General features: G+C 39.0%; 1 protein-coding gene across 1 annotated transcript in view; it reads left to right on the top strand.

Moving 5' to 3' along the window:
• MAEL (maelstrom spermatogenic transposon silencer) overlaps nucleotides 1-26436 on the top strand; it is a 62941-nt gene that overhangs the window by 5746 nt on the left and 30759 nt on the right. Inside the window, exons 5-9 of the mRNA XM_077761766.1 lie at nucleotides 5500-5624; nucleotides 6039-6093; nucleotides 6215-6356; nucleotides 24005-24067; nucleotides 25026-25158. Coding sequence (XP_077617892.1) covers nucleotides 5500-5624; nucleotides 6039-6093; nucleotides 6215-6356; nucleotides 24005-24067; nucleotides 25026-25158 — 518 coding nt within the window. The remainder of the gene's footprint in view (nucleotides 1-5499; nucleotides 5625-6038; nucleotides 6094-6214; nucleotides 6357-24004; nucleotides 24068-25025; nucleotides 25159-26436) is intronic.

Genomic DNA, 26436 nt, shown 5'->3' with positions numbered 1-26436 from the left:
TATAACTAAAAATGCTTATGCTGGTGTAATCAACCTGATGCTTAGGAAAAGATCATGTTTCAGAGGGGAGCACGCTGAAGCAAATTTACATGTGGATGCAGTTTAGTAGCTAAGGAATGTACATGTAGATCTTTCAGATGCTCCTGTGCTATCTGGCCTTTTATGAAATATATGTGAGTCAAGTGAATACTTCATGGATGGGCGTTCTGGTTTAGCACATTAGAATCAAAGAATTTCAAGACTGGAAGAGATTTTGATATGGAATCTATTGATTTCCCCACCCCCACTGCCATGCTTTTCTCTGAAGAGGTACTTCAGATTCTGTGTGAGACTATGGGAGTCGGAGGTCTTGGACCTTCTCATTCTCCCCCACCTTAACTAGAGGAGCTCTGCTTCTGTACATTTTACTGGTGAATTTTATTTAAAAAAAAAATTTTTTTTTAAGTTTTATTTATTTCTGAGAGAGCGAGAGAGAGACAGCGTGAGCAGGGGAGGGTCAGAGAGAGAGGGAGACACCGAATCTGAAACAGGCTCCAGGCTCTGAGCTGGCTGTTAGCACGGAGCCCGTTACTGGTGAATTTTCTTGAGAGAAGTTCTGCATTAAAAAAATGCAAAGCTTTGAAAACTGGCTTTGGCTTCCTGTACAAAAGGTCTGTCAGCTTTTAAAATTAGTCTTCATACACAAAGAATATAACATTGACTTAAGGTGTAAGGAATATTAATGAAGAGCTGTGCATTCGTCACTCCGCTGAAGAAATAATGGCAGTGCCTTGTCATTGAAGGTCCCTGTGTCTCTCCTTGATTGCATCGCCCTCCCTTTTTATAAGAAAGACACTATTTGGAAATTTGTGCTAATAATTTTCTCTTTTCTGAATAGTTCTATTATGACTACATATGTATTTAAATGGTGTACTTATGGGCGCCTGCGTGGCTCAGTTGGTTAAGCCTCCCACTTCGGCTCAGGTCATGGTCTCCTAGTTCATGAGTTCAAGCCCCACATCGGGTTCTCTGCTGTCAGCAGGGAGCCAACTTTGGACTCTGTTCCTTGCTCCCTGCCCCTCCACTGCTTGTTCTCTCTCAGAAATGAATACATATTTAAAAAAATTAAATGGTATATTTAATTTTGGTTTCTTTGAACTTTTATGTAATTAACATTATGGGCTTGTTTCCATACTTGTATTTTTATTAACTCAATATTGCCTTTTCCCCATTTTTATATTGGACTGTCTTTTATATTGCTTTGGGGAATTTTATTATGTATCTGCTTACTGATTTAATTGCAGGTACCTGTTTTCAGTGTATGCATTGTATTTTTTTTTTTTTTTTACTGTCATTATGGTGTCTTCCAATGAACAGAAGTTTTAATTTTTAATTTAGTAAATTTATCCTCCTTTCCCTTCGGGTTTGAAGGTTTTTAATGTCTTATTTAAGAATCCTCTTCTACCTGAAGGTGATAAAGATAGCTTTTATTAAGTTTTGTTTTTCATATCCAAGTTCTTATGCCATCTGGCACTGACTTGTGTATGGTATGAAGTAGAGGTTCTATTTCTTTTTTCTCCGCATGTAGATAATTAGTTGTCTCAGCATCATTTATTATTAGTGTTTTTAAAAAACGTTTATTTTGAGAGAGTGCGCTCAGGCGAGAGGGGAGTGACAGCATCCCAGGCAGGCTCCATGCTCAGTGCAGAGTATCATGCAGGGCTTGAACTGACGATCCATGAGATCGTGACCTGAGCCGAAATCGAGAGTCAGATGCTCAGCCGACTGAGCCACCAGGCAGCCCTCAGCATCCTTTATTAACTAACCAGCTTGTTCCTCAGTATGTAGTGCCACACTCCTGTACATGCATGGTCTTCGTGGTCTGTTTATTTTGTCCTGTTGGTCTGCTTGGTTTTTGTTTGTTTGTTTTGTTCATATCATTGAACACAATATTTTGATAGTATTTACGTGGGTTCCTTGACTTTGTTTTGGAATGTCACAGCTATTCTTGACCCTTTGCTCTTCCATACAGTTCAGAGTCTGAGTATCATGCTTCATAAAGAGCTTTGTTTAAATTTAGGTTGGAATCACCTTTAAATCTTTAGATCGTTTTGGACAAAACTGACAGCTTCATGATACTCTGAATTCTTCCAGATACTCTTCCAGAATTCGTAAATGCCCCAAATTACCAGTGAACCCAAATGCCAGAATCTCCTCTCTAGGATTCCTTCTTCTCCAAGATTTTGGACCCCTGATTCCTCACTGCAGTTTTCTCTCTGCAGTGCTCTCAAGCAGGTGTGTCATTTGTACAGTTCTAGTCTGTCGTTATCAGAAACTGAACTCTTCCTCTGTGTCCTTTTTTATAACTTTAGGCTAAAATTCATAATTTGATCATAGCATGATTATTTACCATCTGTGCTGAATAATTTCAGTCACTGGAATACTTTTGGATCTCTTTCTGTCAAATTCAGTTTGGTTCTCATTCTTCTTTCATCATGTACCTGGATCATCTAGAATGTTTGAGTTTGACAAGTTTATTGGTATTTTAGTGAAGATATTCATCTCGGTCGTTTTCTCTCCTGTCTTGACCTTAGGTTAATAATTCATTTGAGTCAAATATGTTGGAAAGGGTGTTATTTTAACATAAACAGCAAAATGGACAAAAGTGGAAAGTTTGCCTACATTAAAGCAAGTTAAGTTAATGTATCTCATGTGAGAACTAACAGTTCTATCCCATTGTTTTACTTGGGCTCCACTTTAAACTTAAACGTACACACTGCAGATGAACAAAGTGTTAGGGATACAGGCTGCTTCTCTGGACTTAATCCCTGTTTAAAAGCTCCGCGAGTTACTACCAATAAAGTGGTCTGAAGCTGCTTCCAAATTAAATATTGCAGGAATTTTCAAGGAAATCATTATACTGTATGTTTTTTAAAGCTCTGACTATGCTGTTAAAGATGTGTTTAACTGTTACATTAAAAAAACTAAAAAAAAAATTTTTAACCTATAGTACATAGATCTAACAAAGTATATGTGGTCGAAGATTCCATAGAATATATTTAAAGATGTATTTTCTTTATATTTATTTTCAATACCTAAAATGTACATGATTAATGTGTATAATACTTAAAAAATATATGTATAATAATTCACATAAGCCATATTGTTATACTAACGAAGATTTCTTGTATTAAGTTCAAGTCAAATTCCATTTTCATAAGTTAGTAAATTAAGATTTAACAAAGGTATAGAAAGTGTGTTTTTCTCATTTTCATCTTCATACAACGTGGCTTTTTTGGTGTTACTACTTTTTAAAAAACAAAACCACTCAAATATCTAAGTATCATACATACATTTAAGTTTTTGGTGGTAGTTTCTATTTTAAAAGAAACCCAACTTCCTTATGAGTTACCTCAAGACCTGGTAGAAATGTTTACAGGAACTAGCTAATAACAAAAACTAAGAAGCATATTCACAATATACTGATTTACTTTGGTAGCAGATGGTCTTTGACGACTAACAAAGGTAGCCAAGACCCATTCAGGTGAAGTGTACTATTTCAAATACTTAACAATTTACATAAGATGAAAAAAATTATTTTATTTTTAAATATCTATTTATTTTTGAGAGAGACAGAGAGAGACAGTGTGCAAGTGAGGGAGGGGCAGAGAGAGGGAGACACAGAATCTGAAGCAGCTCCAGGCTCTGGGCTCGAACTCACCAACTGCGAGACCATGACCTAAGCCGAAGTCAGACGCTTAACCTAAGCCACCCAGGCACCCTGAAAAAAATTTTTAAAGAGCTAATAAGCATCTGTACCAGCTGATAGCAATGCAGTACTTAGTTTATAAGGACTTGAAACAAATACCCATTAGGAAAAAAAAAGCCATATTTTAATTTTATCTAATGTACTTTCAGTCAGTAGTCTAATAACATTATCTTCCCAGCACAGCACTCTCCGTAAGGCTGGTCCTGGGGGACAGTTTATATTAAGAAGGGAGTTAAGAGTAATTGCTTGCAGTTTAAATAGATAATAACTTTTTGCATCCCTCTTAGTAGTGTCTAAAAAATGTTCAATTCTTAGATACCATTTCTGATTTTTCTATTATCTATAAGCTAATCACATGAAACTATAAAATTAGTAAATGTCTTGAAATCTGAATATAAAACATAAATTATCTCTAATTTCAGACTCATTTTTTAATGTACCAATCTTAAAGTCCCTAAAGATAATCTTTTACCATTCTTTTTAAAAGGAAACTATTCCTTTTAACTTTATACCCACCCCACACCCCAATTTTAAAACACATCATTTAATTATCTTGGTCATGGACATTTCCAAGATGAGATTTTATATTTTGCTTCCATAGGTTATGGCCATGAGAAAAACCATGCTTTCCTTTCTTGAAGGAGTTTGGTCCTAATGATGCTGGTGTATCCCTTCCAATATTTTCATCCTCATCTTTGTTTCTGGAGGCATTTCCTCTGGTTCAGTATCGTCATCTTCATTAAAGGCTGCTGCTACTGAAAGGGTTTTTGGAGCGAGAGCTGGAACAGTTTCTTTAGGCTTACGTAGTCCAAGTTCGATGGATATGGCGAGGCTTTGTTGTCTGACTACCTATGGCGCTTCCAAACTTGGGGGGTCTTTGCAGGCTTTGTTGAGAGGTCTGCAGCTTCTAGTTCACTTCTTAGTGTTGCAGCTGGAACTTTCCTTTTCATTACTCTGGCAGCTCCAGCTCACTGTGGCTTCTTGGGCTTCTGCCTTCCTGTCCACCATTTTCTCCACTATGCTGAAAAAATTAAAGTAATTTGAGGCTTATAGTGATGTTCCTCTCCTCCAGAAAAGATTTATGTTTGCTTTTGCTAGATCATGGGGGCCTAGCAAATGGGCCCCAGAAGCTGACAAATGCACACTGCTCAGCCGTTCAACGGCTCCTTTTCTGGAGCTGGTAAATAACTGCAGGGGAAACCTGCTCCAAAAGCGAGGCTCTCTGGAGAGCCTTTATGAATTTGTGTATTCTCTTGCATCTAGATCTATTAATTCCTCACTACTGTGTATTCTGGATATTCTCAAGTATTTTAAATTTTTGTGGAAGGTTGGCCTGAATTACTTGGTCCATTTTTTATTGGAAGTGGAAATCTTGATCATACAATCTTTTAAAAAGCAATCATTGCTATTAAGTTTTCCAGCCTCACATATAACACAGATTCATGAAAAGCAGATGGGAATCATGAAAACATACAGGCTTAGTCACTTAAACTTGGTTTTGAATCCTGACTCCCATTGATCACCAACTGTTAACTTACTATACTAACTTCTGTGTTGTCTCTTCTCCAATAGGTATATATCACCTTTCTCATAAGAATATTGGATAAAATAAAGTACCTAATTATAACTAGGCTTGGTATACGTGCTTGAACATGAGTCACTACCCTCTTCCTGTACCCTACTTCCTTACCCACTTTGTCCTATTTGTCTCGGTCAAATTTTGAACTCCTACCTCCTTTTGTTTCCGTCAGGTGATTCTAGTCACAAGATCCCTATTTCAAACTTTGAATCTGGGCGTGACCAAGCAACTGTGTTACAAGACCTTTATGGGTTTATTCACCCAAACCCAGGAAGCTGGCCACCTGTCTACTGCAAGGTAATGTCAGTGTAAGCATTTTTTTTAAGGCATCCACTTAGATACCAGAAGATCCACAGAAGGTACCCAAAGAAATTCTTTTAGACTAGGAGTTGAAGAACTGGGTTTTAACCTTATTAGTTTAGTGTAACCATGAGCAGATTACTTTTTTCTGCATGTTGGTTTCTTCATGCGCCTACCCTAGGTCTCCCTTGCTTTTCACAAAGTCTGTTAACGTTGCTTTATAAATGTAACTGTTAATAGCAGTAGTTTTTAAAAATATGTTGTTCTTTTTGATGGTTCTCATTTAGTTGTCACAAACTCTTTAGTCTTTCCCTTCCTGCCACCCCCACCTCCCCAGTTTGAAAGAACATCAATTGATTAAGATCAACTCAGTGTAGGAGAAAATACAAGTAAATGTTTTTCCTTCTCCAGTCTGATGACAGAGCCAGAGTCAACTGGTGTTTGAAGCATATGGCAAAGGCATCAGGTAAGTAAAACTAAGTTACTGTTCAAGTGCTTTATAACATCTGTATTTGTTTCCATTTTGATGTACATCTTCTCTGTATCTAAATTCATTAACTGTATGTCTTTCTATTTATCAATGAAAGCAATAAGGCAAGATCTAGAGCTTCTCACTGTAGAAGATCTTGTAGTGGGGATCTACCAGCAAAAATTTCTTAAGGAGCCCTCTAAAACCTGGGTTCGGAGCCTCCTAGATGTGGCCATGTGGGATTATTCTAGCAACACAAGGTATGTGGAGTGATTTTGTGATAGTGATTTTGACTTCTGAACTGAGAAAATATGACCAGATTGGTTTTTCCTTTTCCATCAGTGGGCAGTATTTTCCTATGAAACTTTGGAATCATTGTTTCCTTGAATATAAGATTCCATTGATTGTCAGATACATTGTTACTTTGTCTACAGCTGAAAACAAACACACTACCAAATAACTGACCAGGTGCTTTATCATTTAGAATTTTTATACTGATGGAAGAATATATTTATTTAAACAGATGTCTTATTATGTAGAATTCTTGTACATATATATAAGAACCAATGTAAGCGAAGTAAGTTTAAAATAGTTTTTAATTTGAAGTAATTTCAGGTTTACAGAAAAGTTGCAAGAATAGTACAGAAAAATCCTATATGTCATTCTCTCAGATTCCCTAATTGTTAACATTTTATTTATTTATTTTTTAATGTTTATTTTTGGGAAAGAGAGAGTGCATATATATGTGTGAGCAGGGGAGGGGCAGAGAGAGAGGGAGACAGAGGATCCAAAGCAGGCTCTGCATTGACAGCAGAGAGCCCAATGGAGGGCTCAAACCCACAAATCATGAGATCATGACCTGAGCCAAAGTCTGATGCTTCAGGGACTGAGCCACCCAGGCGCCCCTCTAATTGCTAACGTTCTAATACATTTTCTTTATAACTTCTTCTCTAGATACATATACAGTTTCTTTCTCTGAACCACTTGAGAGTAAGTTGCTGCCATGATGTCTTTTCCCTCCTAAATATCAATGTATTTTTCCTAAGAACAAAAACATGTATATTAACATAAAATTATCAAAACAAGATATCACCCTTGACATAATACTGTTGTCTAATTGGAAGGCCATATTCATATTTTTCTAGAGTTTCAGTAGTTTCTTTTATAGCAAAAGAAAATGTAGTCTAGGGTCCAACTCAGGAGCATGTGTTGCATTTAGTTATGTTCTTTATAAATTTTTATTTATGTTTGAGAGAGACAGAATGTGAGTGGGGGAGGGGCAGAGAGCGAGGGAGACACAGAATCTGAGCTGTCAGCACAGAACCTGTAGCAGGGCTTGAATTTACGAACTGCGAGATAATGACCTGAGCCACCCATGCACCCCTTAGTTAATGTTTTTTTAGCCTCCTTTAATCTGAAATCGTTTCTTCGTCTGGCTTTCTTTTTGTTTTGTTTTTTTTCCAAGTTTTTATTTAAATTCCAGTTAACATATTGTATAATATTAGTTTCAGGTGTAGAGTGTAGTAATTCATCATTTATATGCAAAACCCGGCGCTCATCACAACTGCCCTCAATACCCATCACCTATTTAATTTAACCCCTCCCCCCGACCAAGTCCCCTCTAATAACTCTCAGTTTGTTCTCTATAGTTCAGAGTCTGTTTCTTAGCTTGCCTTTCTTTTTTACCCCCCTGTGTTCATCTATTTTCTTTTTTAAATTCCACAAATGAGTGAGATCATATGGTATTTGTCTTTCTCTTACTGACTTAGCTTAGCATAATACTCCCTAGCTCCATCCATGGCATTGAAAATGGTTAAGATTTCATTCTTTTTCATGGCTGAGTAATATTCCTTTGTATATATCTTCTTTATCCATTCATCAATTGATGGACCTTTGGGCTTTTTTGATAATTTGGCTATTGTTGATAATGCTGCTATAAACATTGGGGTGCATGGACCCCTCTGAATCCATGTATTCGTATCCTTTGGGTAAATACTTAGTAGCGCAATTGCCAGATCGTAGAGTAGTTCTATTTTTAACTTTTTGAGGAAGCTCCATACTGTTTTTCAGAGTGGCTGCAAGCATGAAGTTTGCATTCCCACCAACAGTGTAAGAGGATTGACCTTTCTCCACGTCCTCATCAACACCTCTTGTTTCCTATGTTGTTAATTTTGGCCATTCTGACTGGTGTGAGGTGATACCTTGTTGTAGTTTTGATTTGTATTTGCCTGATGATGAGTGATGTTGAGCTTCTTTTCATGTGTCAGCCATTGTATGCCTTTTTCAGAAAAATATATTCATATCTTTTGCCAATTTTTAACTGGGTTATTTGTTTTTTGGATGTTCAGTTTTATAAGTTCTTTATATATTAACAAATGATGTTGGGAAAACTGGACAACATACAAAAGAGTGAAACTGGACACTTTTTTTTTTTAACTTTTTTTTAAGTGTTTTATTTATTTCTGAGAGAGAGACAGAGCATGAACAGGGGAGGGGCAGAGAGAGAGGGAGATACAGAATCTGAAGCAGCTCCAGGCTCTGAGCTGTCAGCACAGAGCCCGACGTGAGGCTCAAACCCACGAACCGTGAGATCATGACCTCAGCCGAGGTTGGACGCTTAACCGACTGAGCCACGCAGGCGCCCCAAAATTGTACCACTTTCTTACCATACACAAAAATAAATTAAAAATGGATGAAGGTCCTAAATGTAAGACAGGAAACCACCAAAATCCTAGAGGACAACATAGGCAGTAACTACTTTGACATTGGCCATAGGAACTTCTTACTAGATATCTTACTAAATATGTCTCCAGAGGCAAGGGAAACAAAACAAGAATAAACTTTTGGGACAACATCAAAGTAAAAAGCGTCTGCACAGTGAAGGAGACCACCAGCAAAACTAAAAGTTGGTCTGCAGAATGGGAGAAGATGTTTGGAAGGGACTGAGACTCTCATGATCTTGACGTTTTTGAAGAGTATAGGCTGGTTACTTTATAGACTGTCCCTTAGTTTTAGTTTGTCTGTATTTGCTCCTGAGTAGATTGAGGTTCTATATTTTTGGCAGGAGCACCACAAAAGTTAGGTATCTTCTCAGTATGTTATATCTGGATGCATATGATGTCCGTTTGTTCTATTACTGATGATAACTTTGATCACTTGAGATATTGTCTGTCAGATTTCTCCCATTGAAAAGTTGCTGTTTTTCATCTTAAAAATAATATTTTGTAGGGAGATATTTTGAGATTTGGTAGATCATCTTTTCCTCAAATTTCAGCTTGCCTATTAGTTTTCACATCCACTGATGAGTTTTGCCTGAATCAGTAATTACTACATTTGTGAATTGGTGATTTTTATTTTTTTATGGTTTATTTGAGTGAGAGAGTGCTCAAGCATTTGGGGGAAGGTCCGAGAGAGAGAGGGAGGGAACTTCCATGCTATCAGCACAGAGCATGATGAGGGGCTCAAACTCAAACTGTGAGATCATGACCTGAGCTGAAATCAAGATTTGGAGACTTACGCAGCTGAGCCACCCAGACGCCCCTGTGAAATGGTGATTTTCTAATCCAGTTTTTCCTTTGACATTTTACTGTAAGGAAGAGCTTTTAATTTTGAAAATAATGATTATTGGGGGATGCCTGGGTGGCTCAGTCGGTTAAGTGTCCGACTTCGGCTCAGGTCACGATCTCGTGATTCTTGGGTTTGAGCCCCGTGTCAGGCTCTGTGCTGATAGCTCAGAGCCTAGAACCTGCTTCGGATTCTGTGTCTCCCTCTCTCTCTGAGCCTACCCCATTGTCTGTTTCTCTCTGTCTCAATAATAAATAAACATTAAAAAAATAATGAGTATCGACTCATGGATTCCTATTCTATTGAATGGGCTATAATCTGTTACTATTAACTTATTTTTTATACTTCTGTTGTTTCTTTATGGCCAGTGGGAGTCCCTTCAAAGCAATTGTTTCTGTTTCCTTTTGGCATTTCTTCATCATTCTTTGAGTGCTTCTTTGCTTTCTAGCTTAATACATTCAGGCTCATCGTTGTACTTTCCCTGCTTCAGCTTTGAGTTAGCCATTTCTCCAAAAAGCCCTAGTTCCTTTAAACGGAGGAGGAGCGTATTTAGGAGACAGGATATGGGTGCTAGGTGTGCCCATTCCTACTGGAGCATCACTGATTCTAGTCCCCCTAGTGGAGAGAGCTGGGAAATACACATATATGCACCACACACACTTTGATCCGTCTCCCTGTGAGTTCATACTAAACCTACAATTCCACTTCAACACATATTGTTTCCTGTTTTCCATTTTTCTATTTCTGTATTTCTCTTCTCTGAGTGAAAAACCTGGCACTCAATATTCTTGTTTGTTCAGTCCTAAAATACAGTAAGTAAAAGTCAATCGTTAGAGAACTGTTAAGTGATTCCACTGTAAAACAACATATTATCTATTTCAATTGTGGTTTAGTCTGAAGATACATAGTCAAAATACTTCTTTCAAAAGTTATTTGGGTTGGTTCTTCCCCCTTCTTCAGTGTGGTGAAATTATTCATTTGAAATCTAGTTCAGTCCATTTGCTTGTTTATTCCATTTTCCCCCATCCTTGTTGATTTTATTATTTTTAATGTATTTAAACAAAAAAGTATATTCAGAAGAACCACTTCACTTCAATCTAAGTCCATAAAACTCCTTGGGTTGCATTGAGCTTACAAATTGGGGAGAACCGAAATGTTTATAATGTTGAATTCTGTCCAAGGTGAGATGTCTTTGCATTTCTCAAATCTGCTTTTGGTCCTTTCAAGACTTTTAAAATTTTCTCGTACAAGTTGTGCATATCTGGGACTGGATAATTTTTGTGAGGCAGTTCTCTAATAACTTTGTTTCTTCTATTAAAATCAATCTGATTAGGCTTTCTAACTTTAATGGAATCAATGTTGGTAGTCTGTATTTCTCTAGGAGATTATACATTTTTATATAAGTTTCCAAATTTGTTTAAAAGTCTGCAGAGTTGGTCTCATGATTTTTAAAATTTACTGCTTCATGGGGCGCCTGGGTGGCTTAGTCGGTTAAGCGTCCGACTTTCGCTTAGGTCATGATCTCGCGGTTTGTGGGTTCGGGCCCCGCGTCGGGCTCTGTGCTGACTGCCGGCTCAGAGCCTGGAGCCTGGTTCAGTCTGTGACTCCCTCTCTCTCTGCCCCTCCCCTGCTCACGCTGTCTCTCTCTCTCTCTCCTAGAAATAAATAAAACATTAAAAAAATTAAAAAAAAATAAAAATAAAATAAAATAAAATTTACTGTTTCTGTGGTTATTTTGTATATTTGTGCTTTTTCCCCCCTTAAATGAAACTAGCATATTGTCTATTTTGTTATTTTTTTTCTTCAAAACAACAGGATTTTAGTAGATTTGGGTTTTTTTAAATTCTCTTCCTCATTAATTTCTGGTTTTTTTTCTCATTTTCTGGGTACTCTGGTTCTTTTTCTCCTTTGGGGTCTCAGAATTCATTAGTTTTTATTATTATTTATTGAGAAGTGTTTAGTAGAGTGAACTTTCTTCTTAACATTGCTTTCGGTGCATCTCATAGATTCACGTACAGTATTATGTCATTTAAGAAACATTCTGGATGCGCCTGGGTGGCTTAGTCGGTTAAGCGTCCAACTTTCGCTTAGGTCATTATCTCACTGTTCGTGGGTTCGAGCCCCGCGTCGGGCTCTGTGCTGACTGCCAGCTCAGAGCCTGGAGCCTGTTTCCAGTTCTGTGACTTCCTCTCTTCTCTGACCCTCCCCTGCTCATGCTGTTCTCTATCTCTCCTAGAAATAAATAAAACATTAAAAAATTAAAAAAAAAACCCTTAAAAAAAAACATTCTTTAGTTTTAACCCTTCAGTTAATAATCCCCGGGTGGAAAAGCCTTTCTGGTTTTTTTTAGTAAATTCTAGTGTTTTTTGCATTGTGATCACTTTAGTTCATAATATTTCTACTTTATGGAAGTTTTGCAGTTTTTTGCCAACTTAATATATGATCAGTTTTGTGAATGTTCTGTGGGCATGTGAGAAGAATATTTATTATCAGGGTGTAGCATTTGACATTCGCCCGTGAGGACTACTTTATGTTGTTTAAGTTGTTTTATCTCTTTTTTTTCCTTTCATAAGTTTTATTGTTGTTGTTGTTTGTTTTATCTCTTAAGAAAGACAAAGGCTGGTGAGGATGTGGAGAAAAGGGAGCCTGAGGGCCCTACTGGTGGGAATGTAAATTGGTGCAACCACTGTGGAAAATAGCATGGAGCTTAACATTAAAAATAGAAAGACCGAGGGGCGCCTGAGTGGCTCAGTCAGTTAAGCATCCGACCTCGGCTCAGGTCATGATCTCATGATTCGTGGGTTCGAACCCCACATCGGGCTGTGTGCTGACAGTCAGCTCAGAGCCTGGAGCCTGTTTCGGATTCTGTGTCTCCCTCTCTCTCTGACCCTCCCCTGCTCACACTGTCTCTATCTTTCTCTCAAAAATAAATAGAACATTAAAAAAAAATAGACTGTGAGATCTGGTAATTCCATTACTGGGTATCTACCCAAAGAAAAGGAAAACACGAATTTGAAAAGATACCTGCTTCCCCATGAGTATTTAGAATAGACAAGACATGGGAGCAACCCAGCTGCCCGATAAATAAATGGATTGTTGTGCCCAAATCACGAGTCCCAGAGACCCCCAAGGAGCCGGCATCGATGCAAGTACAAAAGGGTCTTTATTACAAGCTCGAGCAGGGGCTCACCAGCCTGCCGGTGTCATGGCAGCAAGGTGAAGCCAAGAACAATAGCGAACAGGGTTTTTAAGGAGTAAGGGATGGGGGTGTTACAGTACATGTAGCATCATCACATAAGCACCAATTAGAATTACAGCTTTGACCATTCAGTATCTGTGAGGTGTTCATTACTTTTGGTGGGACCCAATCGTGACTTTTGAGAATCCTTTGAAAATGACCAATTGTGAGGTGAGTTCAAAGGGCCCACGGGGGTTCAGACAAGCAGTGAGAAATTGGCTAATTTGTATCTGCAGTTTCCAGCCTTGACTCAGACCATAGGAATGTTTTTTTTTTTTCTTTTTGATTAACTGAACTGAGGGCGGTCTGAGGATGGCTTTAGCCGTGAACAGTCTGAGGCTTTTCCTAGGACTGGGACTGGGGCTACGTGCAGCCCGAGGTTGCTCTTACTGGAGGACTTAATTTTTGGCTCTTCAGGATAAAGGAGATTGGTGTGCACAACACACACATACATGCCGGAATATTACTGCGCCACAAAAAAAGAATGCATCTTTCAGTTTATGGCAACATGGATAGACCTAGACGGTATTATGCTGAGTGAAATAAGTCAGACAGACAAATACTATCACATCTGTGTGGACTCTAAAAACAAAGACAGACCAACTAAAAACCAAACTGACTTTAAATACAGAGAACAAACTGGTAGCTGTCACAGGGGGAGGCTGGTGAGAGGATGGGATATTTAGCTGAAGATTAGAAGGTACAAACTTCCAGTTATTAAAAAAAATTACCTGTTTTAAAAAATGTGTTTTATTTATTTCTGAGAGAGAGAGAGAGACAGCATGAGCAGAGAAGGGTCAGAGAAAGAGGGAGACACAGAATCCAAAACAGGCTCCACGCTCTGAACTAGCTGTCAGCACAGAGCCTGACGTGGGGCTTGAACCCACGAACCGTGAGATCATGAGCTGAGCCTAAGTCGACGCTTAGACTGAGCCACCCAGGCGCCCTCCAAAAAAAAATTTTATCTTAATCCCTTTAGCTATGTCTGCTTGATCTGTCACATGTTGAGAATGGTATATAAAAGTTTTTTGTATACAGTGTTTCTGTGTTTCATTGAATATCCCATAGTTTTAACTTGCTTACTGTGTTATTTTGGTGTCTTAAAAAAAAATTTTTTTTTTAATGTTTATTTTTGAGAGAGAGACAGAGCACAAGCAGGAGAGGGTCAGAGAGAGAGGGAGACACAGGATCCCAAGCAGGCTCTAGGCTCTGAGCTGTCCACACAGAGCCTGATGCCAGTCTGGAACCCACAAACCACGAGATCATGACTTGAGCCGAAGTCAGATGCTTAACCCACTGAGCCCCCCAGGCGCCCCCTATTTGGGTGTGGAATCTTGATCTGGTAAATTAATTAAGGGCTTTTGGGAACAGTTCTCCCTGGCCTCTTGCCTATTGAAAACTTGTTATTGATTTATCTTTTATTTCCTTGAGTTTCTATAAAATACAGCTTCATTGTTGGATTGCATTGTGTGTTGCTTTTGAGAAGTTTGGTCATTTAATTCTCTTGGCCTTTTAAGTTACTTGATCTTTTTGCCTAGAGACTTTAAGGATGTTTTTTCATCTTTAAAAAATCTAATAGTTTTATTATGATATTTCTCTGAGTATATTATTGCAGGGTAGTTTTCTCAGTAGTTTGGTGACCTCTTTCAATATGCAGAATCAGGCCTTACTCCAGGAGAGTTTTCTTTGATCATTGTTTAGTATTCTGTTCTATTTCATTTCCCTTCTCAGGGGAGTCCAGCATAGGTATGTTTGGTCTTCTTTGCCTATCTTTCATTTTGATCATGGTCTCTGACCCTTTTCTCTCTTTTTATGTTTTTAATCTTTAATTCTTCCTTAGGTAGTTTGTAACTTAGTTCTTTTCTGATACAGTTTTTATTTCCAGAGTTTTGTAAACTCTTACGTCTTTTTTATTCTGTTCTTAGTTTTGAAATTTCTCACTCAGGACATGTTTTCATATCTTAAAATTCTTTTGCATTTCCTGGACAGGGCTGGTGATTTGGGAGGTTTGACGCTCTTCGCTCCAGTGCTCCCTCTTCTGTCAGTGTAGAAAATGGTGGTTCCTTTGAATGCTTCCAGGGTGGTGGGTCTTCCCATTTTTCTGTTCTCTTTTGTCCTGAAAAATCCTAAATTTTTCCCTCTCTCCCCTTTGCTTCCCCCCTCCCCATGCAATTTCTAAACAACTCTTCTCCCTTCCTCTTACCTCCTGCTGCCCAGAAGCCTTACCTTCCAGACTGCCTCCTAGAGCCTCACAGGCACTGGTAAGTTCCTTTGCTGTAGCCAGTGCTCTGATCTGTCAGGACTCTGGAAATTTCCAGATCTCATTGTGGAATTGTTGTAATTTAATCTTAGGCTCTTTGTTTCTCTTCTGTCTCTCCTCCAGTGTTTTCTGGACTGCAGCCTCCTTCTAAAGCCATATAAAATAGTTTGGTATGAAATTACTCCACTGGAAATTAAGAGGTCCCCCCCATTTTTATGTAATTGACTTTTGTAATTCTCTCTTGGTTATGCATCATCTATAGATTTTCTGTTTTTATTCTTCTTAATCTGCAAAATTTATGGATGATATGATAGCATATTTAGATTTATATACTATTACTTCAGCTATTCATTAATGTATTTCTAAAACTTTACCTTCAGAGTCATTCATTGTCTGTGTTTATATATATTATTGACTTCTCTGCCATCCAGAGTGTTGGTGATAACAGTGTTTCTTAAAAGAGAACTGCACCATACACCATAAACAAAAATAAACTCAAAACGTATTGAAGACTTGAAGCTATAAAATTCCTAGGGGCGCCTCAGTGGCTCAGTGGGTTAAGTGTCCAGCTTCAGACCAGGTCATGATCTTGTGATCCATGAGTTTGAGTCCCACGTCGCGCTCTGTGCTGGCAGTTCAAAGCTTGGAGCCTGCTGCAGATTCTCTGCCTCCCTTTCTCTCAGCCCCTCCCCCGCCCCTCTGTTTCTCTTTCTCAAAAATAAACAAACATTAAAAAAAGAATTTAAGAAACCATAAAACTCCTTGAAGAAAACACAGGCAGTAATCTCTTTAACATCTGCTGTAGCAATATTTTTCTCAGGCAAGGGAAACAAAAGCAAAAATAAACTATTGGGACTACACCAAAATGAAAAGCTTTTGCACCATGAAAGAAACCATCAACAAAATAAAAAGGCAACTTACTGAATGGGAAAAGATATTTCTAAGTTATATATCTGATAATAGGTTAGTATCCAAAATGCATAAAAAATTTCTACAACTCAACACACACACACACACACACACACACACACACAAATCTGATTTAAGAAATGAGCATAGGGGGCGCCTGGGTGGCTTAGTCGGTTAAGCGTCCGACTTTCGCTTAGGTCATGATCTCGTGGTTCGTGGGTTCGAGCCCCGCATCGGGCTCTGTGCTGCCAGCTCAGAGCCTGGAGCCTGTTTCAGTCTGTGACTCCCTCTCTCTCTGACCCTCCCCTGCTCACGCTGTCTCTCTCTCTGTCTCCTAGAAATAAATAAAACATTAAAAAAAAAAAGAAATGAGCATAGAACCCATATAGACCTTTTTCCAAAGAAGCCATACAGACAGCAGACACGTGAGAAGATGCTCAACATCACTCATCATGAGAGAATGCAAATCAAAACCACAATGAGCTAGCTATTACCTTACACCTGTCAGAACACCTAGAATCAAAGGCAACAAATAACAAGTGTTGGTGAGGATGTGGAGAAAAAACGATCCTTGAGCACTTTGGTGGGAATGTAAATTGGTGCAGCAACTATGAAAACAGTATGGAAGTTCCTCAAAAAATTAGAAATAGAAATATCATATGATCCAGTACTTCCATTACTGCATATATTGTCCAAAGAAAAAACACTAATTGGAAAGATCTATGCACCCCAGTGTTGCAGTATTGCAGCATTGCAGTATTATTTACAATAGCCAGGATATGAAAGCAAACCAGATGTCCATCCAAAGATGAATGGGTAAAGAAGATGTGAAAATTACTCAGCCATAAAAAGGAATGAGCTCTTGCCATTTGTAAAGCATGGATGGACCTAGAGGGTGTTATGCCAGGTGAAATGGGTCAAAGAAAGACAAATACCATAGGATATTACTTCTGTGTGAAATCTAAAAAACAAAAGCAGAAGCAGACTCATAAATACAGAGAACAAAGCAGGGGAATGTGGAAAAATGAGTGAAGGGGGTAAGAGGTACAGACTTCCACTGAATAAGTTATGAATAAGGACTGAATAAGTTACGGGGATGAGAAGCACAGCACAGGGAATATAGTCAGTGGTGTCATCATAGTGTTGTATGGTGACAGATTAGCTACACTTGTGAGCACAGTGTAGTAGTTATTAAATGTGTCGAGTCACTGTTGTGCAGCTGAAAGTCTCTACTTCAGTTAAAATGAGAAATAATTTTAGGGGAAGGATAAAATGTATGGTTACTAGGAGGAAAAAGGAAACCAAATAGACCGAGCAAGTATTTTGCAAAGAAAGGGAACAACATGATTAGTGAAGCACACAATGGACATATGTGTTTGTTTTTATGCTGGTGTATCAAATACTTACTGCCACTAACAGCAGCCTTTATGCAGGTTTCTATGCTGGGTCTTGATGTCAGCAGAATGTGTTCAGAGACAAATCAGTATTTTCTCAAATAACCTTCAGTTGGTTTGTTGAATAAAATGGGTTGCAATTGTTTATCATCAGGAACAAGCAAATTTGTACATTTTCAGGCAGTGCAACTATTTCTAGGCCAATAGCAATTGTAAAGTACCTTCAGTTGGAAAATGCATTTCCACTTAAGTTAAAAAGTGAAAAAAAGCATGTTTTAAAATTGAAGAAACACCGTGTTGAGCTCAGTTGAGTAAGTGTAGGCTACCATAAGAGTAGCTTTGGCATATGAGAAAGAGAGAGACCTTGTGCCAAGGGATTTTGTTAATGATGAAACTACCACATAGCACTTTAAGCACTTTTGTAATAAACTGCTTTGGACGGGATGGATTCCAAGATGTAGTATTGTTTAGAAGGGAGATTGTTTGTAGTAGTCAACAGAAGCTACTGTTGGAATCTGTTAATATAAGCAGATAGGACTCTCTTCAAAGGCTTCTCTTAAACTTCTTTTACATTGAAGTTTGTGATAAATTTTTGATAGATGCTGCTAGCTTTTGGACGAATGTGTAGATGAAATGGATAGGTATTAGTGAAATTGAGTACAGTTAGAGAAAGTATCAGAATCTTAAGTAAAGAGGCTGTTGATGACTGTCCTGGTGTTTTGAAGGCTAGAATATTCATAACTTTTATAGGTCTCCCATTCTCTTTGTTGCTTTTTGTCATAACTGTCCTTGAATTAATTCACTCTGTAATGACGTATGTTTGAAACAAGGCAGCTTTTAGTCAGTCAGCCAGTATTTATTGAGCATCTCCTCTGTCCCAGGCACTGTGCTGAACAGTGGTGAACAAGATCTATGAGGTCTCTGCCTTCATGAAGCTAACGTTTTAATGGGAAAGAGAAATATACAGTAAATAATAAAATGGTAATTTAGCTTGTGATCAGTGCAGAGAAGGAAATCAGCAGGATACTGTTCTTCCTCTTGCAGAGAAGACTGTACAAAAAGACTACTTTCTAGAATAGTTAAGAATAGGGGCTTTTTTTTTTTTTTGAGGATGTAGTAATGCACTTGATCTTAGCCAAAAGACCGAGAAGCGATTGAGGATGTATTATTGAAACAGATCTGAAGTGAGAGAGATGTAGCCATGCAAAAACGAAAGAAGGGCATCCTGGACAGAGAGAGGCAAAGGCGTTGAGGTGAAAGCTTGGTTTTACTGGAAATTGTTAGCTTGACTGGAAAGTAGTGAGCAAAGGGGAGAATGCACAAGGTGAGGCTCAAGAAATAAGCAAGGAATGGGGCGCCTGGGTGGCTTAGTCGGTTAAGCGTCCGACTTTCGCTTAGGTCATGATCTCGCGGTTCGTGGGTTCGAGCCCCGCGTCGGGCTCTGTGCTGACTGCCAGCTCAGAGCCTGGAGCCTGTTTCAGTCTGTGACTCCCTCTCTCTCTGACCCTCCCCTGCTCAGGCTGTCTCTCTCTCTCCTAGAAATAAATAAAAACATTAAAAAAAAAAAAAAGAAAGAAGCAAGGACCATAAACACTATAAGCCTTCTTAGCTACAGGAAGCTACAGGAATTTTTTTCCCCATCTTTCCTCCCTTCCCATCTGCCGACCATCAGGTCTCTGTATTTGGGGGGTACAGGAAGGAATTTTATCAACCTGACAGTTTGCTTAGGTTTCTAAAAGGTCCTCTTGAGTTTTTAATGGATATATTGAAAGGCAAGAAAGGAAGAATACAGTCTATAACTATTAAGTCGTCTCTAGTCCAGGCAAGAAATGGCTTGGACCAGAATGTTGACAGTAGAGATGGAGATTTCATCTTGATAAAAATTAGTAGACCTTGCTGATGGGCTGGATACAGGAAGAGCTTGAAAAGAAAGACAGTGCTCAGGTTTGTAGTATATATATTTCAGGGTAAACAGACGAGAGAGAGGAGCAAGTTTAGAATGTTTTGAGGTCCTTGTGAGGTAAGATCTAGAAGTAACAGGCAAGCAGCTGGTCATCCCAGCCTAGAACTCCATGAAGAGATTTGGATAATGCCACCATTCATCCTTTCACTATGTGCCAGGCACTGTTCTGGGCACTGAAAATGCAGTGAAGGGAGACTAGTTCTCTTCTTTATTGGGTCTATCGGATATTGACAAAGTCACTTAGGCAGACGACACAAAGGGCACTGAGCACAGCACCCCAGCAAGCTGTGGCATTTCAATACTGGGCAGAGGCTGACTTGTTGAGGTCTCAGGACCTCTCTGCCTGCAGTACTGTCCTGTTGCACACACTGTCCCAGCTGTCGTCAGTGCTGATTTGGGTTGAAGATATGAGGAAGAAATGTAGGATCATAGATACAGTAATTCCATAGCTCTCATTGGGGTACTTGCTGGTGGGGCAGGGATGTTCGTGTGCTTTTGTTCTCTGGGTTTTCATTCTTTGGGGTTGTGACTTGTGATGTTCCTGTCTTGACCTTTTTGTGACGCAGACTTTCTTTGAATATCTGATCGTCTTTGGTTATGGTCATATTTAGAAATGAGGCTGCAGCGCTGAGTAAGGGTTCAGTATTGTTCATTGGAGATTATCAACGAATTGGGCTTTAGGGGAAGCAGACAAGGGAGCTGGATGTTAAGCTGAGACAAAATCCTAAATGCCAGAATATTGAGGGCTTTGTCTTAAGGTACTAGCACCCATTCTTGCTGCCTAGTTCTCCAAGAAGGGTTTACTTCTTTGCACAGTCAGGGCACATGACCGTTCTTTGTACAGAAGTAGTTCAGCCTCCTGTCTTACCTCTGCTCTCTGGCCAGAGGCCTGTCCGTGGCTTCAGAGCCTGTCTAGGGTTCTGGTGGCCAGAGCTCCCGAGTAGCCGGGTCTGAGAGGGCTGAGGGCTGTGACTTCCGGTGTCTTCCCTCATCAGTGCGCACTCCTTCATTTACTTTCTGTATCCTGTGGGCTTGGTCACTTCTCTCCCGTGGAGGCCTCTTTCTACTGCAGACTGCTACTATCGTTCTTCTTTTGACTGTCATTTTCATAGGGTTTGGGGAGGAAGAGAAGATAATTCATGCATTTTTAACCAGAAGCCCCAGCAATAGTTTTAAGGGGTACAGCTTTTTTTTTCCTTTCAGGTAATAATTTTACTTGTTAAACTTAAATCCAAGTCGGTTAACATATAGTATAATAATGGTTTCAGGAATAGAATTTAGTGATCACGTATAACACCCAGTGCTCATCTCAACAAGTGTCCTCCTCACTGCCCCTTGCCCAGTTAGCCCATCCCCCCATCCAGCACCCCTCCAGCAACCCTCAGTTTGTTCTCTGTATTTAAGAGTCTCTTATGGTTTGTCTCCCTTTCTGTTTTTATATTGTTTTTGCTTCCCTTCCCTTAGGTTCATTTGTTTTGTATCTTAAATTCCACATATGAGTGAAGTCATATGGTATTTGTCTTGCTCTGACTAACTTTTATTTCACTTGGCATATAATACTCTCTAGTTCTGGGGCACCTGGGTGGCTTAGTCATTTGAGTGTCCAACTTTGGCTCAGGTCATGATCTCACTGTTCGTGGGTTCAAGCCCCACATTGGGCTCTGTGCTGACAATTCAGAGCCTGGAGCATGCTTTGAATTCTGTGTGTGTGTCTCTCTCTCTCTATTCCAACCTTGCTCACACTCTCTCAAAAATAAACATTATAAAAAATTAAAAAAAAATACCCTCTAGTTCCATTCACATTGTTGCAAATGGCAAGATTTCATTCTTTTTGATCACCAAGTAATATTCCATCGTGTGTGTGTGTGTGTGTGTATGCACACATACATTTTATATACACACACACATACCCCACATCATCTTTATCCATTCATCCATCGATGGACATTTGGGCTCTTCCCATACTATGCCTGTTGTCGATAGTGCTGCCTTAAACATTGGGGTGCATGTGCCCTTAAGAGTTGCAGCTTTATATCTTGACATCACTTTAGAGTCATTTTTTTCTTAGACCAATTTATTGAATTTTTATTTTATTTTTTAATGTTTATTTTTGAGAGAGAGTGTGGGCAGAGAAGGGGCAGGAAGAGAGGGAGACAGGATCCCAGGCGGGCTCCCCGCTGCCAGCAGCTTGCCCAACAGTTCCCAAACAGAACTGTGAGATCATAACATGAGCCGAAGTTGGAAGCTCAACCAGTTGGGCCACCCAGGTGCCCTGAGTTTTTATCATTAACAAATGTTTTAGGTGGCTCTCATCTGTAAGGTCGAAGACTAGGTTCTGTGGGAAACACAGGAAGGAGTGACATGATTGTCCTCGCCTTTAGTGTCTCCTGTCTGACAAGAGCAATAAAGCAGGGTAACGACAGTGAAGTTGTATACGGTAATTTCTTACAATTTTCCAGAGATTATGATATATCAGGGAGAAATCACTTCAGGTATGAGGGTTAAAAATATGTGAAATACATGCTGGGGTAAATATTTTATTTGGTTCTCTTGGAAAGATGAATAGAATTTCTGTGAGCAGAGATTTGGGTTGAAGGGAGGACCTTCCAAGACAAGAAAAGGACCTGAACAGTGACTCAAAGGAATGAAAGCACAGAGACTATTTAAGAGAAACTCGTGAGTCACTTTGAGGAGCATGTAGAGGCTCTCTAGCAGCCTGGTTCTGAGCGGGTGTAAAGCCTGGCTTGTCCTCAGGAAGAAGGAGGAAAGAGGGAGGACTTTTTGAGACAGGAAAAGACGATTGTCAAGGCCTTCGTGCTACACGTCGTTGGCGTGAATGACATCATGTTGGAACTCAGGAGCAGGTTGCACATTCACTCAAAAGACCAACTGACTTGTGACCTTATGACTTTGGAGTGGAATTTCATAAATAAAAGAAACCCATCTAAGAGGTGTTCATGCTGGGGCTAGATTTGAGGCTGCAAAGTGAATATTAATAGCTTAACAAAGTGTACAAAGCAGTTCTAATTTTTGACAGATTTTTAGAGTAAATCCTTCTTTACTAGAAAATACAGTCATTTTTAGGGGGATTGGTGGTATGATTTTGAGGAAGAGAATCCAGAAGAAATAAGTCAGAGGAAGACAAATACCATATGATTTCACTCATGTGGAATTTAAGAAACAAAACAAATGATGATGGAAAAAAGAGACAAACCAAGAAACAGATTCTTAACTATAGAGAATACCAGAAGGGAAGGGGTGGGGGGATGGCTCAAAGAGGTGAGGGAGGAGGGAGTACATTTGTGAAGAGCGGTGATGTATGAAAATGTTTAATCACTGAATTGTACACCTGAAACTAATATTACACTGTGTTAACTAACTGGAATTCAAGTTAAAATTTTAAAAAGTATAAAAACATCAAAACGTCATTTTTAACATTGTAACTGTTAGATTTGGAGGCATTTTCCCCTGGGATCAGGTTTCTGCAGGTTTGTTTTTGGGCTTTTTGTTTTTAATCCTGGAATACATTGTTCGATTTTCAGTTGCTTTTATTTCATATACGATCTACGTGGAAATGTGTATAGGAGGCACTGAACTTGGGGGGTTTAGGTTCTGGAAAAGGAGCAAAACTAACTGGAAATTTAAAAATTACTTGATTCTGTGTGCCTATGTAAGAACTTAGGCTTAGTTTCAACCTAATCCTTCATTTTAGACCTAAGAGTTTTATGAATCCCATTTATTGAATCACGTTATAAAAGCAGTGAGAAATTCTTAATTTTATATTTAGTTTTCCATTCAGTTAAATAACTTAAATTAAGTTCAGATAATTGACTTTTTACACTTAGTGTTTAACATGGTTTCAGTAATTTTAAAGTGATTCTTGCTAGGTTCAGGCAAGCTTTTAATTACTCAAGTAGTAAGTCCTGTTCCGAGTCTCAGTAGACTGTGCTAAGTGGAAACCTACGGTGTATAGTGGCTGTCGTAAAAGTGTGCTGTTCATCATTTTCTCTGCAGTCCCTCTCAGTGGTGCCTCTCCTGGCGGCCTCACCTAAAATGTCACCTCTTCGCAACATCTCACGTCATGTTTTTCATCTTTATTTGTTTTCCTCCTTAGAACTTGTCTTGATCTAATTTATTGTGTATTATGCCTACATCTTTTTTGATCAGTCTTCCTATGAAAGTAAGTTTTGTGTGGATCAGAGTTTCTGTGTTTCATTCAGTGCTGTATCTAGTGCTGGTGAATAGTGTGCATGTAGTGAGTGGATGTCAAACAGGTGCCTGGTAACCATAGTCACGGGGGTGTGTCTGTCACACTCATTTCGCTTCACAGTAGAACATACCTGGTATGTGCAATTTATGAATTTGCATCAGAGGAGATACATTTAAAAAAATATTTTTTAAAAAATCTAATTTTTGTTAAATGTTAAAACTTTGAGTCAGTTTTTCTTAAATGATTTTAACTAGGTATGTTAACTAGGTAAGTTAACTAGGTAAATTACAAATCTGGCTATATATATAAAACCCCTCAAACGACACTACTGCTCTTAGGGATATTAAAGTCCTTTTTCTTTTTTGTACAGGTGCAAGTGGCATGAAGAAAACGATATTCTCTTCTGTGCTTTAGCTGTTTGCAAGAAAATTGCGTAAGTTGGAGAAAGGAGTTTCTTCATAATGCTGTATCCTGCATTGAGTTCTTAGCCGTTTCACTTGCTGTTGCTTTCACAAATGGGGTTAAACACTGTTCATGTCTATTTCCATAATTCTCTTTTAAAACAAAGGGTTGGGTGTCTGTGTGCATGTGCGCGCCTGTGTGCGTGTGTTTTAAACTTCATGTTACTTTTATTATTCTGTGCATGCCACACTTGTTTGGTATAGTTAACCACCTGAGCAATTTGAGTGAACCTTCCGAAGCATTTATTGAAAATTTTCATTATAGGAGAGTAAAATTCCCTACCGTCATTAACAACAGCACTTCTTGTTCAGATGCTTAAAAGCCCTTTTCTTCTCGTTTTTAAAAGTGTTTATTTATTTTTGAGAGAAAGAATGAGCAGGGGTGGGGCAGAGAGAAGAAGAATCTCAAACAAGCTCCACAACGCAGAGCTCAGGGCTTGAACTCACGAACTGCGAGATCAGAACCTGAGCCAAAATCAAGGCGGACATTTAGCCAAGTGAGCCAGGCGGACGCCCGGCTTCTCATTCTGTAGTGAAGGCGCCTGGAGCCTCAGATCCCTGGTGCTCTGGTGCTCCCTTTACATGCCTAGTGGCAGTTGATTCTGAGGGTAGATAAGTGTTTTTAAGTTACAGCCTAATTTCTGTTGCCCTCTCCTTGCCTTAAACATTTGAGAATTCTGGTAATCTTTACTCCCATCCATGTTCCCTTATAATAAACCTGAAATTTTATCTGGTAATCAGAAGAGTATTGCTTACTAGCAGTGACCAGTTTATGATATGTGTTGCTACCCAATCCCATTTCTCTGAATCTCTAACCACCCCCAAGTTAGAATGGTATATCTTCTATCTTTATATTAGAAATTTAAAAAATCTGAATCATTTTAGAACGAATTAGATTCTGATAATGAATTTTATTATTTCCTTTTAAAGATACTGCATCAGTAATTCTCTGGCCACTCTCTTTGGAGTCCAGCTTACAGAAACTCACGTACCACTTCAAGATTACGAGGCCAGCAATAGTGTGACCCCCAAGATGGTTGTATTGGATGCAGGGCGTTACCAGGTAAGGAGCTGACTTCAGGACCTGTGGCCTCCCTGTGCTACTGCACGGGGTCTCGGCCAGGAACAGCTGCAGATCTGGACTCTGGTTCTCTTTTTTCTAAAACATTTTTTAAAAATCCTCTGTGGAATGTTAAACACTTCTTAATCCAGTTGGACCCAGTTGCATAAATCTTTTTCTTTCTATATTTTCCTACTATGTTTAACAAAGTTTTAGGAAAATCAAAATTAGCAATAGTCTGTCTTTATACAAACCATATGCAAAATTCATTCCAAAAATTGTCTAAATATAGATAATATAAATATTTAAAATATTTACTTCAAAAATGTATAAGACCTGATTTAGGATTTGATTAAAAGCTGTCTAATTTCCCTACCACCTTTCTTCCCTCCTTGCTATTTATTTACTAGTACTCCTTTGTATACCACTAATAGCATAGCAGTTAAGAGAGAGACTGTGGAGTTAGAATTCCTAAATTGCATTTCAGGCCTGCTACATACAATCTGTGTGTGTCTTTATGCAAGTTATTTGAACTTTCTGTGCTGATTCCTTATCTGTAAAACAAGAATAATAATAAGAGCTAGTAGTTATAGGATTAAAGGCAGCTGTATATGAAAGAACTCTGCCTAGGAACATAGTACATAATCAATAAATGTTGTTGTCATTTAAAGATGGTTCCTAGGGGCGCCTGGGTGGCTCAGTCAGTTAAGCGTCTGACTTCAACTCAGGTCGTGATCTCACAGCTTGTGAGTTTGAGCCCCGCGTCAGGCTCTATGCTGACCTCTCAGAGCCTGGAGTCTGCTTCAGATTCTTTGTCTTCTTCTCTCTCTCTGCCCCTCCCCTCTCATGCTCTGTCTCTCTCTCTCAAAATAAAACATTAAAAAAAATAAAGATGGTTCATAAAACTGTGAAAAGGGAACCCTCAAAATAGAATGAACTGTTGTTACACTCAATGATTAGGGTCTCATGGGTATTAATTATATTTAGCAAAAGAAGCAGTCTCAGAATGTTATATGACATTCTTAAAAAGACAAAACAGTAATGATAAAGAACATATCAGGGGTTCTCAGGGGGTTGGGATAACTGTAAGGGGACAGCATGAGGGAAGTTTTTGAGGTGGTAGAATGGCGCTATCTCCAGACTACAGCAGTGGTTCCACAGATCTCTTCATGTGGTACAACCTGTATAGGCGTGTGCACCCCAGAAAAGTCCATCTTCGTGTATGACAGTTTAAAAAATGAAAAAGAGAGGCGTGCCTGAGGACTCAGTGGGTTAAGCGTT

The sequence above is a fragment of the Crocuta crocuta genome, unplaced genomic scaffold (assembly GCF_008692635.1).
Source record: "Crocuta crocuta isolate KB4526 unplaced genomic scaffold, BGI_CrCroc_1.0 scaffold243, whole genome shotgun sequence".
NCBI classification, from domain to species: Eukaryota; Metazoa; Chordata; class Mammalia; order Carnivora; family Hyaenidae; genus Crocuta; species Crocuta crocuta.
The sequence above is the reverse complement of the archived record's forward strand: the minus strand, read 5'-3'. Positions and strand labels throughout refer to the sequence as shown.